This window comes from Microtus oregoni, unplaced genomic scaffold (assembly GCF_018167655.1).
Source record: "Microtus oregoni isolate MIOR12 unplaced genomic scaffold, Mior012 000013F_ref0000133, whole genome shotgun sequence".
NCBI classification, from domain to species: domain Eukaryota; kingdom Metazoa; phylum Chordata; class Mammalia; order Rodentia; family Cricetidae; genus Microtus; species Microtus oregoni.
Window position 1 is genome coordinate 17,455,457 of NW_024543072.1, and position 14,795 is coordinate 17,470,251.

The 14,795-nt window shown below is 44.9% G+C and overlaps 1 protein-coding gene across 1 annotated transcript; it reads right to left on the reverse strand.

Annotated features, from left to right (window-relative positions):
* Positions 1 to 250: 250 nt before the first annotated feature.
* Dydc2 (DPY30 domain containing 2) lies at positions 251 to 14,056 on the reverse strand. Its single transcript, XM_041663116.1, has 5 exons — positions 13,920 to 14,056; positions 10,164 to 10,238; positions 6,247 to 6,402; positions 5,793 to 5,915; positions 251 to 1,247 (listed from the first exon to the last, which is right to left on the reverse strand). Exons 3-5 carry the CDS (start codon positions 6,391 to 6,393, stop codon positions 1,098 to 1,100), a joined length of 420 nt encoding a protein of 139 aa, XP_041519050.1. The 5' UTR covers positions 6,394 to 6,402; positions 10,164 to 10,238; positions 13,920 to 14,056; the 3' UTR covers positions 251 to 1,097.
* Positions 14,057 to 14,795: the final 739 nt, after the last annotated feature.

Sequence of the window (14,795 nt, forward strand, 5' to 3'; positions counted from 1 at the left end):
CCTCCCATATCCCTCCCCCTCCTCCCACCCTTCTTCCCCTACCCCCACTTCTCTCCCCCTCCCTCTCCAATCCAAAGAGCAGTCAGGGTCCCCTTGGAAAGTCCAAGGTCCTCCCCCCTCCGTCCTTGTCTAGGAAGGTGAGCATCCAAACTGGCTAGGCTCCCACAAAGCCAGAACATGAAGTAGGATCAAAACCCCGTGCCATTGTCCTTGGCTTCTCATCAGCCCTCATTGTTCGCCATGTTCAGAGAGTCCGGTTTTATTCCATGCTTTCCACAAGCCAGCACACTGTATGATTAAGCTTAGCAATGCTTGCAGTCTATGCTTTCCATATGAGGGTAGAATATTGATCAGCTTTAAGAAGGAAGTTCTGATCCCTGTTACAGGGTGAGTGAACCCTGAGGACACAGTATGCCAAATAAAAGCACTAAAGCCTAGTCACGAGAACACCAAGGATTACTACACAATGCTAAATCACATGTGCGTGCACACACACACACGATTCCAGTTATATGAGTTACTTGGAATAGTCAAAACAACCCAGACAAAGTAGAATTATGGTTTCTAGGGTTTGGGGGAAGAGAAAATAGAGTTATTATTCAATGGGACGGAGTTTTACTCCTACAAGGTAAAGGGAGAGTTTGGAAGCTTGTTGGTAGGGATAGCTGTATGGTATGAATGTGTTCAGGTCACTGAACTATGAATTTTATGTCATGGGCTTTATCACAATAAAAAAATGGAAATTTTTTTTAAGTGTTGACATATAGTGAAGAGAAACACCTGGTTTTAGTGCCATGGGCAGCCTCCATGACACCTGTAGGGATTCCCACAGCCCTGACTGCAGAGCATAGCTAAAGTGAAGAAGAGTACGGGAGATGGGCAAGTTTTCACCCTGTAATGTGGGAGGAGAGGGTCTCATCAGTGTGATGCCTTGTTGTATTTAATCTGTGGTCTGGGTTCATTTTTATCCAATAGCTAAAATGTCATGTGATTAAACGTATTCATGGTTAGCAGACCAGAGCATCTGTACATGCCAGCCTCTGCCTCAGACTCTTCAGTCTTAGCTGAGGAGAGAGCTCCTCTTGCAGGCCATTTTCTCAAGAGGTAAAAACCCGTGGAGGCGTTTCTGCAACTACCCTGGAGACACCTGGTGGAGATTCTTGTCTCCTGGTCTCCTCCTCAAGAGGGGCAGTGTCTTTCTGCAGGGCTGGGGTCTTGTTTGAGGAAAGCGCTTCAGGGAGCAGATCCTAAAATGAAAGCACAAAGGAAAGAAGGTAGAGATTAAACATGGGAATTGCAAGAGCACACAACTGCTGTTTTTATGCCGGGCACCAGCAGAGAACAAAGCTGAAATCAGCCTATTGCAAAGAACCGTGAGATCAAACCTGCTGGGATCAAAGTGGTTCCTAGGGACTCAGCAGCCTGCAGGGATAAAACCTCATACAGTGCACTCTAGAATCTCTGCAAAACATCAACCACAATGTTCTGCACACACAGAGAAATTACTAGATAAATGAAGAAGTAGAAGAACATGAGCCATTAACTTCAGAATGTCAAAGATGATAGGAATAGCAGACAGGGACTTAAAAAGTCATTTAATATTTTCAAAATTGTATGGGAGAAACACAGATATAATAAGTAAAAATTAAAATAGGTAGTCAAGCAAATGGAAACAGAGGAACTCTGCAGTTGAAAGGTATATCCGCACTAAAAAAAATCATAGAGGGGTTGGGTCATAGAGATGAGTCAAGCAATAGAGAACTTGCTACGCAAGCAGGAAGACCTGTTTGGTTCCCCGAAATGAAGTAAACAACAACAACCAAAACAAAACAAAACAAAAAGGCATGATGGAGTGTGCTTGTATTCCCAGTGCTGGGGAAGCCAGTGCAGGCAGATCCCTGGGGCTTACTATCTGTCAACCTAGCCTCAGAAAACAATATGGAGGCTAGACGGATGACTTAGTAGTTAAGAGAATTTGCTGCTCTTTCAGAGGACCTAGTTTTGGTTCCCAGTGCCTACGTGGATGCGCACGACTATCTGTAACTCTAATTTCAGGGGATCCAACACCCTCTTCTGGCCTTCATGTGTTCTGTATGCACATAGAACACATAAACACATTTATACAAACATTTGTACTCATAAAATAAATATAAATAAACCTTAAAAAACAAAAACAAAAGACAAGGTGGATGAACTCTGACTTCCATATGAACACACACATACATAGCCACTTACGCAAAAGATAGAGAAAATAATCATGAAAATGCCTAAATAGGGTGCTGGCCATGGCAGAAGAAAGGTTTAAACATGACAGCAGAGCAACAGAAATGGTCCAATCTGAAGCTGAGAAAAAAAGCTTCTAAGAATAAGTGACTTAATTATTTAATGCTCAACTCTAAAAGGGACACCTAAATCACCTCGTCCAAGGCAGCAGAGAGAGGAGAAAGAACGTAAGATCAGAAAGAAGGTGTGGAACATTGCAGAACACTGTCTTCTGGGCATAGTATGCCTAGAACAAAATGATGAGAATGTGGAAGAGATGGCTTGGTGGATAAGGCACCAGTTCCATGAGCAAGCTAACTAGGTAGACTGGCCATATCAGCAAGCTCTCAGTTCAACTGAGCATTCTTGCCTTGATGAATAAGGTGGAGAGCACACCTCAGGTTTCCATACTCATGTGTACACATGTGCAGGTGTAAACTTGTACCACACACAAACATGTCCCACATACACATAAACACACACAAATCCAACACACGTAAAACCCAAAGAAACCCAAGTCCCTGTGATGTATGGGGTTAATACCTAAAAGTCTAACAACTTGGTTGCTGCAGTCTGTGGCTGAGGAAAGAACCCTTGGAACTGACTCTTGATGGGCCAATTCTACCCAGTCTTTGCATGGACACTCTAGAAGTCCATTCGACAGTGTGGACTGTTGAGAACATTAATTTAAGATGTGTTACATTCGTTCATGCTGTGGAATATTTGTTTAGTGATACAAAGATGTGTAATAGTTCTTTGATTAAAGAAAATTAACCCAGGGTCAGGAGGCTGTCAGCAACTAGCTGACAGGAAATGGCAGTGAGGAACCATGTATTGCTCGGGTTCTTAAGCGGGGGTGCAACAGAAGGATGCCTCTACACCTCTTTGCTTCCTCTTTTCAAATTTGAGTGGGACATTAACCTACTTCTACAAGCAACATCCTACCTGAGAAACTCAAAGACTCAGATCCATGCACAGAGAGTTTTAAGAGAGACAGTTGGAATGGCATCTCATGCCTTATATGTGAACACTAGGAAAGTTGAGGCTGGAGGATTGCTATGAGTTTAGGGTCATCCTTGGCTACCTTGAGAGTTCCAGGCCAACCAGGGCCGAACAATAGGACCTTGTTTCAAAAATTTTAAAACCACAATGAACACCTCCCAAACCCAGAAAAACAATGCAAACTAAACAAAAACAAACCAAAAGATAAGAAGGAAAAGTGAAAGTACATGCAAGGCATCAAGTAAATCCCAGGCCAGATGAGCTAGTGCCAAACTTATCTTAGGCCTGTCTGAAGCCAAGTTCCCCATACCAGTGGCACAAAATGATCTGAAATCCCCACTAAATTATCCAGGAGCCAGAACTTGCAATTTGTCACAATTGCTGCCTCTCCAGCTCCTTGCCTCATCTTCTCAAATTTGAGTTGGACGTTAACCCACTCATGAGTCAGGAGGCCAGGTGAGAGATCCATTCAGTGTGGTTCAGTCTCAGTTTGTCCTCATCCCTTCTAACAAAGGGAATCACTGTCCATAGCTACAGCTTGCCCACAAACAGTTTCCAAAGGAAGGGTTTGCACAGTCCCGGCATCACTGGCTCTCCTTTCCAACTTTCCTTACAAGGGCCGCCTCTCACACTTGCAAAAACAATGGTACACTTTTTGTCTATCTAATCTTAGCTACAGAATACAGAAACCTAAGTGAACACAAAGGACCAATTCACAATATTAGTGTAAAGGAAGCGTTCTATACAATAACATGAATATATAATATAATATATTATAATGCAACATAAAACACGGTGGTGCGGGGAGTCATGCCTTACCTTCTGTATTTCTTTTTATTCACAAAACAGTGTCGGGAAGTGATTAACATGGGCAGCAGCAAGTAGTGAGGACTTTGCTTAATGTGCCTCATCTCCTCCATCTCTGTTGCTCAAAGAATGAACCCTGGAGGGCAAATTCCTTTTCATGCACGTCAAACCCTTAATATTGCGAAACATGGCCAACTGGAAAGTTCAAGTCTCAGACCTACAATGGGACTACACGGAAATATATTGCAATATATTCAGCTGTGTTCACAGCTACTTAGGAGTGCATGGATTGGAGTCATGGGATTGCCAAAAGGTACTATCAAAATAACTTCCCGATGAGTGTGGTTGCTTGTGATTGTAATTCTTAGCACTTGGGAGGCTAAGGCAAGAAGACTGAAGTAAGTTCCTGGGCACATAGTGAATCTCTCTTCTCTACCCTCTCTCTCTTCCTCTCCCTCTCTCTCTTCATTCTAAGGGATTGAACCCAACATTTGTACGCACTAGCTGATTCTCTGATGATGTGGGAAGCCCTTCTGCATATGTGTTGCTTTTATTGGTTGATGAATAAAACTGTTTTGGCCAGTGGCTTAGCAGAGTATAACCAAGTGGGAAATCCAAATATATATATATATATATATATATATATATATATATATATAGAGAGAGAGAGAGAGAGAGAGAGAGAGAGAGAGAGAGAGAAGGCAGAGGCAAGAAGACACCATGTAGCTGCCTAAGGAGAAAAACGCTGCAGGAACCTTACTGGTAGGCCACAACTTCGTGGTGATACACAGATTAATAGAAATGGGTTAATTTAAGATGTAAGAGCTAGCTAGGAATATGCCTAAGCTATTGGCCAAATAGTGTTGTAATTAATATAGTTTTTGTGTGATTATTCCGGTCTGGGATGCCAGGAAAGGAATATGCAGTTTCCATTTACACTGTGTGATATGGTCTCAGCTCTTCTTTAGGATTTTTATTTGCTAGGCTGGCCTTGAATTTAGCATGTATCTCAGGCTTCTAAATCTGGTGTGTTTTCCTTTCCTTACAAATAAGCCTACTGGTTATGAGAGTACATTAGATTGTTGAATATCTTAGCATCAAATGTAAACAAGGTCAGTGTCTTCCAGGTTGGATTTGGGACAGCAAAGCTGGAACATGTAGAGAAATTCACTAAGGATATTAAGGACATATTGATGATTGGGAAGACATCTAGTGTCAATTCCAGGTGAGAAAGTTCTCTAGCCAGGTGTAAACTGGTACAATCTTTAGGAGTTTGTAGAAAAGACGGTGGGAGACTAAAGTTATGCTGGCGAAACCAAGGGCACACTTGATGCTTGACACAGAAATAATCCTAATCTAAAGGTAAAATGCTAAGTAGATACTATATCTAATATATGCATTGAGAATTATATTTGGTTTCTGAAAAATATGGGATAATATAAAAGGGTTCCAAGAAATTTGAAATAAAAAATAAAAAAATTAAAATATTAAGTTTTGAAAGCCAGTCATATTAATGACATTTTTTTGAAATCTAAAATAAACCTGTTTGTTTTACACTTCATTTTTCTATTGTCAAGTATGGACAAGCTGTCAGTGAGATTGGTTTATGCCTAACGTGCAACTGTGAGGGAGAAGCAGGACAAGGGTGGCCTTGGTGTGCTTTGTCCAGTGCTAGGTGCCTTCAGGATTCCTGGAGCCTCTGCCTCATTCTTCCCTCCTACCTGTTGATACTTTTCACACTTCTGTTGAGTCTGATATTCCTCTTGTTTCTGCATTTCGGTCATTTTCACCTCCTGGAGGCTTCTGTCATGCTCCTGTTTTAGCTGCAGCTCTTCTTGCTTTTCCTGGGGTAATATGACAGAGACAAATCAGGCCATATCCCTTACACAGGAACCCTCCCTCACCTGAGATTGGCCTGGATCGCTACCAGGCTCAGTGAACTTCTCATTAGAAGGATTGATTAGCCAGTAACTCCAAACCCAACTCTACCATCGTTTGAGCTAGATTCCCTCCTTAACCCTCAGAGTCCTCATACATCAGAAATAGCTGGGACTAAGCAATCCTCACAAAGTGGATGAATCAAGAACTCTAGGCCAGCTCAGGACTCTACCTTAGATTTCAAGCTGTTCTGAGCAAGCCACCCCCTCCCCAAGCAGGCCCAGCTCACAAACACACCTTTTCTTTAGTGTTAGTCACATCCCTATAGTGGTAAAGCCAATGAGCCAAGTATTCTATTGGGTCACTAGGGCGCACTCTTGCCACCTCTGCCAGTGCCTGGGTCAGGCTGTTTCCAAAGCTCTTCTTCAGGTAGGCAGTTTCCATACCGGGGACCTGGGAAACATCAAATCAGATACTCTATGTTACAAATGTGATCTAACTTTTTAAATTGACCCAATCGAGCTCGAGAGTTGGCTCAGAGGTTAAGAACACTGTCTGCTCTTCCACGGGTACTGAGTTCAGTTCCCAGCAACCACGTGGAGGCTCACAAGCATCTATAGTGAGATCTGGTGCCCTCTTCTGGAGTGCAGGGATACATGTAGTCAGAACACTATACATAATAAATAAAAAAAAATCTTTAAAAAATGGATCCATGATGGAGGAAGGTCATTGGTTAAATAAACTGCCTTGGCACTAGGTAAGAACATAGGTGGGTGGAATAAACAGAACAGAATGCTGGGAGGAAGAGGAAGTGAGCTCAGAGAGTCCATGCTCCCCTCTCCCTGGCAGACGCGATCGATGAAGCTCCGACCCAGGATGGACGTAGGCTAGAATCTTCCCAGTAAGCGCACCTTGGGGTGCTACACTCCTTATTAGAAATGAGCTAGTCCAGGTGCCAGAGTTAGCCGAGAAAAGGCTAGATATAATGGGCCAAGTGGTGTTTAAAAGAATATAGTTTCCGTGTAATTATTTTGGGGCATAAGCTAGAGCTAGCCATGTGGGCGGCCGGGTGCTGGGGATGCAGCCCCGCTGCTCTTATTACAACAGAATGGCGTCCAACTCTTTGCATACCTGGTTGTCAGCAGTCTACACAGCCTCTCTCTGGGGCTAGCTCTGCTGTGCACATTTCTGGCATCTCTAACTTCCTGGCCCTCCCTTGGGGCTTTGGGTTTACTACACAGCTTCAGATTCTGTCCACACAGCAGCTGCCTGCAGGGATTCTGTCACACACTGCCTGATCTTCCAGGACTTCCTTTGGGATTTAAGTGGAAGCCTTCATGATGCCATCGTTCATCTGTTCTGTGTGCCTGAAAGAACAGCAGGGCATGGCCAATGATAAAATCTGTCACTAGCATGAGCAGTAGTTGGGCCCACTTGGACCATAGATGCAGAAGTTTCTGAATGTCTGGATGGCTAAATACAGGGATAGGAGAAGCCCAGGGAAAGCAATTACCTGGGTATCTCTGAGCTCCTAGAATCCTCTAGGTTCTCTTGTCAATCAGGTCTTAAATATGTTATGGATAGGAACTTGTTGGCTCTTGAGATGCCCTTCAGGAATCTGTTCAACTATGCCGATGTGAGGTACCCAATTATGTCTTCTCTTCCTTTGATGTGTATGTGGGAGGGGGTACAGTTGAGACAGGGTCTGTGTAGACAAGGCCTAAAACACTTAGAGATCTACCTGCCTCAGCCTCTTGAGTGCTAGGATTAAAGACAAGCCTCATTGCATCCATGATGTAACTATCCTTGGCAATTATGTCCTTGAATGTGATCACAGAGATACTCCTCAAATTGCAAGTTTTTCAAATCCTTCTACTCTGCTCTTTATTCCCACATCTCATGTTAAATCTGGTGAAAAGCAGCCAGCAATGCTTAGCCTGAATACTGTACTGTCCAGCAATGTCTCCCGCCAGGTTATTCTTACCTTTAATTTAGTCTCACGGAAAATCTCAGGGCATGGACCAACCACGGACAACAGTTTGCCAGAATACAGCACAAAGGGCCTCTTGTTAGCTTTCAATAGCTTTCATCTCTCTCTGAATCGGCATGAGTCTCTCCTAACATTCCACATATGTCCTATGCTTCATATCCTTATTGTCAGGTCCAGAGGAAAGAAACTCCACTTCCCCAAAGGCAGAAGAGACAAATGGCTATCTGTGGGGTCTGTTAATGTACCGAAGTGCATGCTGGCCTTCAGGATTCCTCAGTATCCCAGGGGTCTACTGCACATTTCAAAGTTCACGCTAGCGTCCTAGCTCTTCTCACCTCTTGCCCTACACTGAATTCCCCTAGCTCACTGGCTTCCCTCCCCCAAGTATTCATTCTTCTTGTAGCCCCGCTGTTTTGTCTACGTGTTCTGTCTCCCTCCCCCCTTCTCTGTCTCTCCCCCACCCCATCTCTGTCCCTCTGTCTCTATGTTCCTGCTTCTCTCATGGTCAGGTCCAGTCCACTGGCCATTCTCTCTCTGCTCTGGCTACTCTCTCTCTCCCATCTAAAAGAAATCTTCCTCTTAACCGTTCCATCAAGTGGTCATATTGTCAGTTTACATCCTTCTCGGTACTCTGGTCTTTGAGCTCTTGCCAGAACTGCCAGTCAAGTTCTGCATAAAGCAGTGTAGGCCTATTTCTCCAAAATTTTCAAAATTCCTTCCACAAATCCCGGAGATTTCTGAAGCACATCTTCAAGTAATCAAACCAAGGAGCCTGATTTTGTGGTACCAATTTTCATATTAGTAAACTCTGTTGCTAGAGCAAAATGCCTGAAGTAGTCAACTAAAAGAGGCAGGGTTTATTTTAGCCTATGACTTTGATGTTTCAAGTCAGTCACTTGGCTTCATTGGTTTTGGGACTCTGGAAAGGCAGAGAGAGAACTTCAGGGTAGGGAGCAACACATAAGAACAAAGCTGCTTGTCTTATGGAAGTAAGGAGAGAGGGAGGAAGGGGTGGGTCAGTATTCCAGAGTTCCCTTCAAGGGTATGCCTCGGATGATGCACCTTCATCCTATAGGCCCTACTCATTAATGATTCCTTCAGCCTCCAACAGTGCTACATGTATAAAGTGACCACATGACTTCTCCATGGTATGATTAAGGGGAAGGCTTTTATTGGAGATATGAACGTCTGAACAGACAGAGCTGGAAGAGCGGGAAGGGGGTAGGGGAGTGAGGGTTGGGGGCAAAGAATAAAGTAGAACATGACCAGCAAACTTGACGTGACTAGGAGAAAGAGAAGCAGGAACAGAGCAGGGGAAGGGGTATGGGGGGGGGGACAGAGAGCATATCAAAAATAGAAGGATTATAAGAAGAACGTAAAGCTGGGTGGAGGGAAGCCCATGAGTTGGAGGGAAGTCTAGGGTTGTGAAAGAGGTGAGAAGAGCTACTTTGGAACAGGTACCTGTGATACAGACAGGGATGGAGCAGGGAGAAGGCAGCTCCCACTTTATGCCAATAGGCAGTACAGGTAGCTTCCCCCAATGATATTGGAAATGTAGAGGGGAACCAGCTTCAAAAGTTCCTGAGGAATGCTGGCTTTAAATAAAAGCCATCAGAAGTCCTCCAATGGTCCAAGTTGAGCCCATTTCTGAATATTTGGACTGCCTTTTGGAGTTTGGGGGAATTGCAAGCCTTTAGCTTGTGGCTTTTGGGGGCGGTCATTTAAGATCCAATCATAACGCTACCTTTCTGAGAAGAATCAACAAAATCACACTTGCCAATAGCTGTTACAGTCACGTGGGCTTCTTTCCTAAGGCCTTCCAGTTGGAATATGTCAGACCATGAGTCCAGGTGGTTATCAGTCTTGAGAAGGCTTGGCCCTTGATTAGTGAAGGGGTGGGGTGAAGGTTTTTAACTAACCCATATATATTTGCCCCAAAGTGCAGAGAAACTTTGGATAAAAGCAAGCTGTGCTATTGTGAGGTTGGAAGCTAGTCTATGACATAGACAGCAGAGGCTCATCTACTTTACAGGGCGCGAGAAGGAAGAAAGCGATGGGCCCTTCAAGCCACAGCTGACACACTCTCCCACAGCATCACTTTCAGCGGAGATGATGCTCGAGATTTCCTAATAGGTGTCAAGAGTGGAAGGTAAGGCAGCCAGAGACCGAATGCTGCATTAGGAGCAACGGGGAACCAAAGCAGAGCCACAGCAGCGTAAAATACCTGTACCAGGCCTGGTGTCGCCACTTGCAGCTGTGCGATCTTCAGCAAGTTGCTTGTTGTCAGGGTCTTGGTGTGCTTTGGAAAACAGAAACAGAATACATCCCTCATAATATTGAAAGGACACATTGAGCTATTAACCACATGAAAGGCTCCTAGCCTGGCACACAGCAAGAATTTAATAAACACGAGTTATTATGGAATAAGACTGTCAGTACAGCCTTAGCACCCAGTCTCCATATCCCCATTTTTTTCTTTTAGCTTAAGTATGGATACATAGACATGTTGGTATAGAAAACATTTATGTTTTCTACCCCTCACTACTATCATAGTCTGGGAAACCCAAACATTCTAGAGGCAGTGAGCCTCTGAGCATTTGATCCAACTATCTCTTTCTCCTTTAAAAAATGAGACAGTCTCACTATGCATAGGTTAGCCTGCAGCTCCCTGAGTAGTCCAGGGTGGCCTTGACTTGTCCTTTTTCTGACTAACCTTTCCCAGTGACGGATGCGAGGTGTGCTCTGCCATATCCAGCTTCAAAGGGAAAGAAATATTGTTCATTACTTCAGGGACCAGAGATCTTTAGAGAAGAGGTTGGTGCCAGAGTTGGGGCAAAGAAAGTCTAACCAGTCAGAGGCAATTATTACACCAGAAAGTAAGAAAACTCTTATCAAATTAAATGTTTGTGGGCATGGGAGCCATCTGGAAGACTTATTCCAGTACTATATTCTTGCTCCTAACAGTGCCCAAAGTCTCAAATCTGGAACCCGTGAATCTGGAACCCGTGAATGTTACCTAGTATGATAATGTTATTCTCAGATCATGGAGTCTCCTAAAAACCCACTAGGAGACTGAATCCTGTATGTAAAAGCAAAGAGTCTTTGTTCTTATTCAAGGTGGAACTCAGACTCTCTGTCCAATGTATTGGTGTGATTGGAGAGCCCTGAACTCAGTTACGCTGTTTTTTTTTTTTTTTTAATAATAATAGCAGGGGTTGGGGTGAGGGATTTCTAAGGTTCAGGATCCCTTACTGGCTGGCATTTGTCTAGGGGTGTCCTGGTGAAAAGCTATCGGTTCATGCTGGCAGGTGATCCTATCTACAATGGTTGGATCATTAGGAGTTTCTTTTGGATGATCTGTTCCTGGGTGATGCCTGGGTGGTCTCAGTTTATGTTCTTTCTTGGAACCAGTATTGCCTTAGGGTAAACTACTGAGCTTTGGGCCTCTGCTGAGCTTGCCATAGCTGGGTCCTCTAAGTAACAGGAGCTTTGCAGTAGTGATTAGGGATCTTGAGATAGTGCATTAGACAAGCTGTCCAACTTAGTTACTTTTCTATTGATATGAAGAGACACCATGACCAAGACAACTCATAAAAGAAAGCATTTAATTTAGGGGCTTTATAGTTTCAGAGGGTGACCATTATGGGGGTGGGGAGAGTGGTAGCCTGCAGGAAAGCTTGGTACTGGAGCAGTAGCTAAGAGCTTACTTCTTACCTGCAAGTTGGAGGGGTGTGTGTGTGTGTAGGGTTAAGACAGCCCCTTTAGGGGGCGGGGAGGCGGCTCGCCCCTTTTTTTTCTCCCCACTCCTGTACTATGCTGGAACTCTGGTTCTGTAAGTTTATCATTAAATTGGTAAATATTCTTTGATATCTGCATTGCATTTATTTTACGCGGATACATGTGTGTGTGTGTGTGTGTGTGTGTGTGTGTGTGTGTGAGAGAGAGAGAGAGAGAGAGAGAGAGACAGACAGAGACAGACAGAGAGACAGATTGGGCCTGCTGTAGGCTTTTGAAGCCTCAAAGGCCACCTCCAGTGACACCTCCTCCAACAATGCCAGACTTTCAAAACAGTTGCATCAACTAGGGACCAAGCATTCAAAGATATGAGCCTATGGCAACCATGCTCACTGAAACCACCACATAGGCACAGCTGTAATTGCTAGGGTCATTAGTAAGGCCAGACATGACAGATGGCCCAGTGACAAGTCAGAGGAAAGAAACAACATAAGATTCAAGATCATGGGCCAATGTCAGCTTCTAGAATCCCGAAGACAAGGAAATGGAACAGCCCTCTATACAAATGTGTTTAAAGCCACTAAGTTTGGGGTAGGTGCAGAGGCTGGGAGATGGGAGCAGGTCATCTTCTCTTTGTGCCCGTGCTGATGAACAATCTTCCAACCTGGCTGCTCTGTGATCTGATGACAAAATGTTGATGGGCTTGTTGAAATGCAACTCCCATCATCTCAGATTCAAGATATATGTATATATGTAAAATCTCCAATGCGATCCCTGGCCACTGATGTAGCCCCTCTGTCATTGGAGACTCCTGGCACAGAATCACCAGCTGCATTCCCGGGACACCTCCATTCCTGGGTCATTGAGTGACTGACACACTGCTTAAAAGTGACAAGCCCTATCTATGAAGATGCTATCCCTGATACTTGGCACACACTAAGTACTAAGTAAATATGTCTGAGGGCTCTGTTGCTGGGCCAAAGGAAGGGCTCATACTTTGTTGAGCCTCTGTCAATGAGCAGTGCCATGATCACAGAAATTAGAAGATAACATGGAGAATCCTGCCCCCACCCAATGTGGTACACACACCATCAGGCCTGTGTTCTAGTCTGCTTTTTGTTGCTTTGATAAACACCATGACCAAAAGAAAATTGGGGGGAGAGTGGGGTAGCCTTGGGGGTGTTATTCAGTGTAAAGGTGATAGTCAGACCACTATCAAGGGAAGCCAAGGGAGAAACTTAATGCAAGAACATGAAGCAGAAACCACGAAGGGAATGCTGCTTACTGGTTTACTTCCCCTGGCTCACTCAACTACCTTTCCTTCTCTCTCTATCTCTCTCTCTCTCTCTCTCCCTCCCTCCCTCCCTCCCTCCCTCCCTCCCTCCCTTCTTTCTTTCTTTCTTTCTTTCTTTCTTTCTTTCTTTCTTTTTGGTTTTTCAAGACAGGGATTCTCTCTAGCTTGGGTGCCTGTCCTGGAACTAGCTCTTGTAGACCAGGCTGGCCTGGTACTCGCAGAGATCCGCCTGCCTTGCCTCCCGAGTACTGGGATTAAAGGCGTGCCCACCTCCCAGCTTCCCAAGCCCACCCAGGGATAGGCGCCACCTATAGTGGTCCTCCGACATAAATTAGCAATCGAGAAAATGCCTCACAGATGTGCCCACAGATCAATCTGATGGAAGCAAGTCTTTATTTGAGAGTGCCTCTTCCCAGGTACGTCTAGGTTTGTGTCACACTGACAAAAGCTAGCAGAGTAACGGGTGAAAGCATAAGAGTGGAGGGTGTCTCTGGGTATCCTGGAGCTGCCTGTGCTTGAGTTGGCTCTGAAAGGAATCTTAAAACTTCCAAGTCACCTAGGAACTGTCCCCCAGCGATCAAAGGTGCCTCCTCTGACTTTCAAAGACCCGTTGATTCTCAGGGATCCTATCTAAGGATCCTTGGCCCTAAAGTCTCTGTCTCTGGGTTCCATCGCTCTGTCCTGACGCTACTTCTTGGTGCTTTCCTAGGAAAACCTGGTTCTCTCATTTGCACGTCCCTTCTCCCTGGCGCACGTTTCCAGTCCCTTCGTGAGCACCCCCCCACCACACACAGACATCGTCCCCTGCAGGCATTCCCATACAATTTCCCTTTGCCCCCACTGCCTCAGTCTGGATGGAACCTTAGCTCTACCCACAACCGTACACTCGTTGCCAGGCAACGGGACGCGACTCACTCGCCAGCGGCAGGGACCAGCGTCAGTTGCACTCACCAAGGAGGCTGGAGCGGTTCCCTTAGAACCGATCCTCTAGTGTCTCTGCTGAAGCAATTCTGAAAATTATACTTTGCGCGAGTCTCGGGGATCTCACCCGGGGGCTGAGGGCAGGTTAGCTCTCTGGAAGGAGCCGGTGGGCCTGGGTGACTGTCCTTCCACTTTGCTGGCTCCTCCTCCTTTTTTCCTCCTCCCACTTTTCTGCCCTCTAGTCAAACAACACAAAAGGAAAACTAAGGTAAGTATCTAGGTTAGGGCTGCCTGATTGAATTTTATTTACAGGTAAACTGGTTATGTTCTAGCCCAAATATAGTGTAAGATAATTATTCGTCGTGTTTCTCTGAAACTCAAATTGAACTGAGTCTGCTGTAGTTTTTTTTTAAGTGTTGAATCCAGCGCTGATATCCAGGTCCCCTTTCTCTCGCGCCCTGGCAGAGTAACTCCTTCCGTGGCTCACAGTAGCTACTCCAGGCTGGAGGCAGTTATTTCTGTGAGAAGGGCTTTCTTCTGTGGAGCTGGATGCGCACTGCTGTTTGTTGGGAAGCAACATTTCTTAGGGTAGAAGTGACGGCTATTATTTTCTCACATAGACAGGAAGTAGGTGTTACAGAGATGACACAGGGACCACATGCAAGCCCCACTAAGCAGCTGCCAGAAAGTCCCAGATAGACCCTGGGCAACTCCTTAATTAGTTTCCCCCTTGATGACCATTTTCGGGTTCCCAGGTTCCATGTTTCTGGAGGTATCCCATGTTTTATGTAACTAAATTTCAAATGGCATTGAGATGTTCATGTGGTGGTTTTATCTCTGGAGGATTTCCCACTGAAGAAGCACAATGGAGTCTAGTCAGTTGCCATAATCCTTTTCTCTATGTGG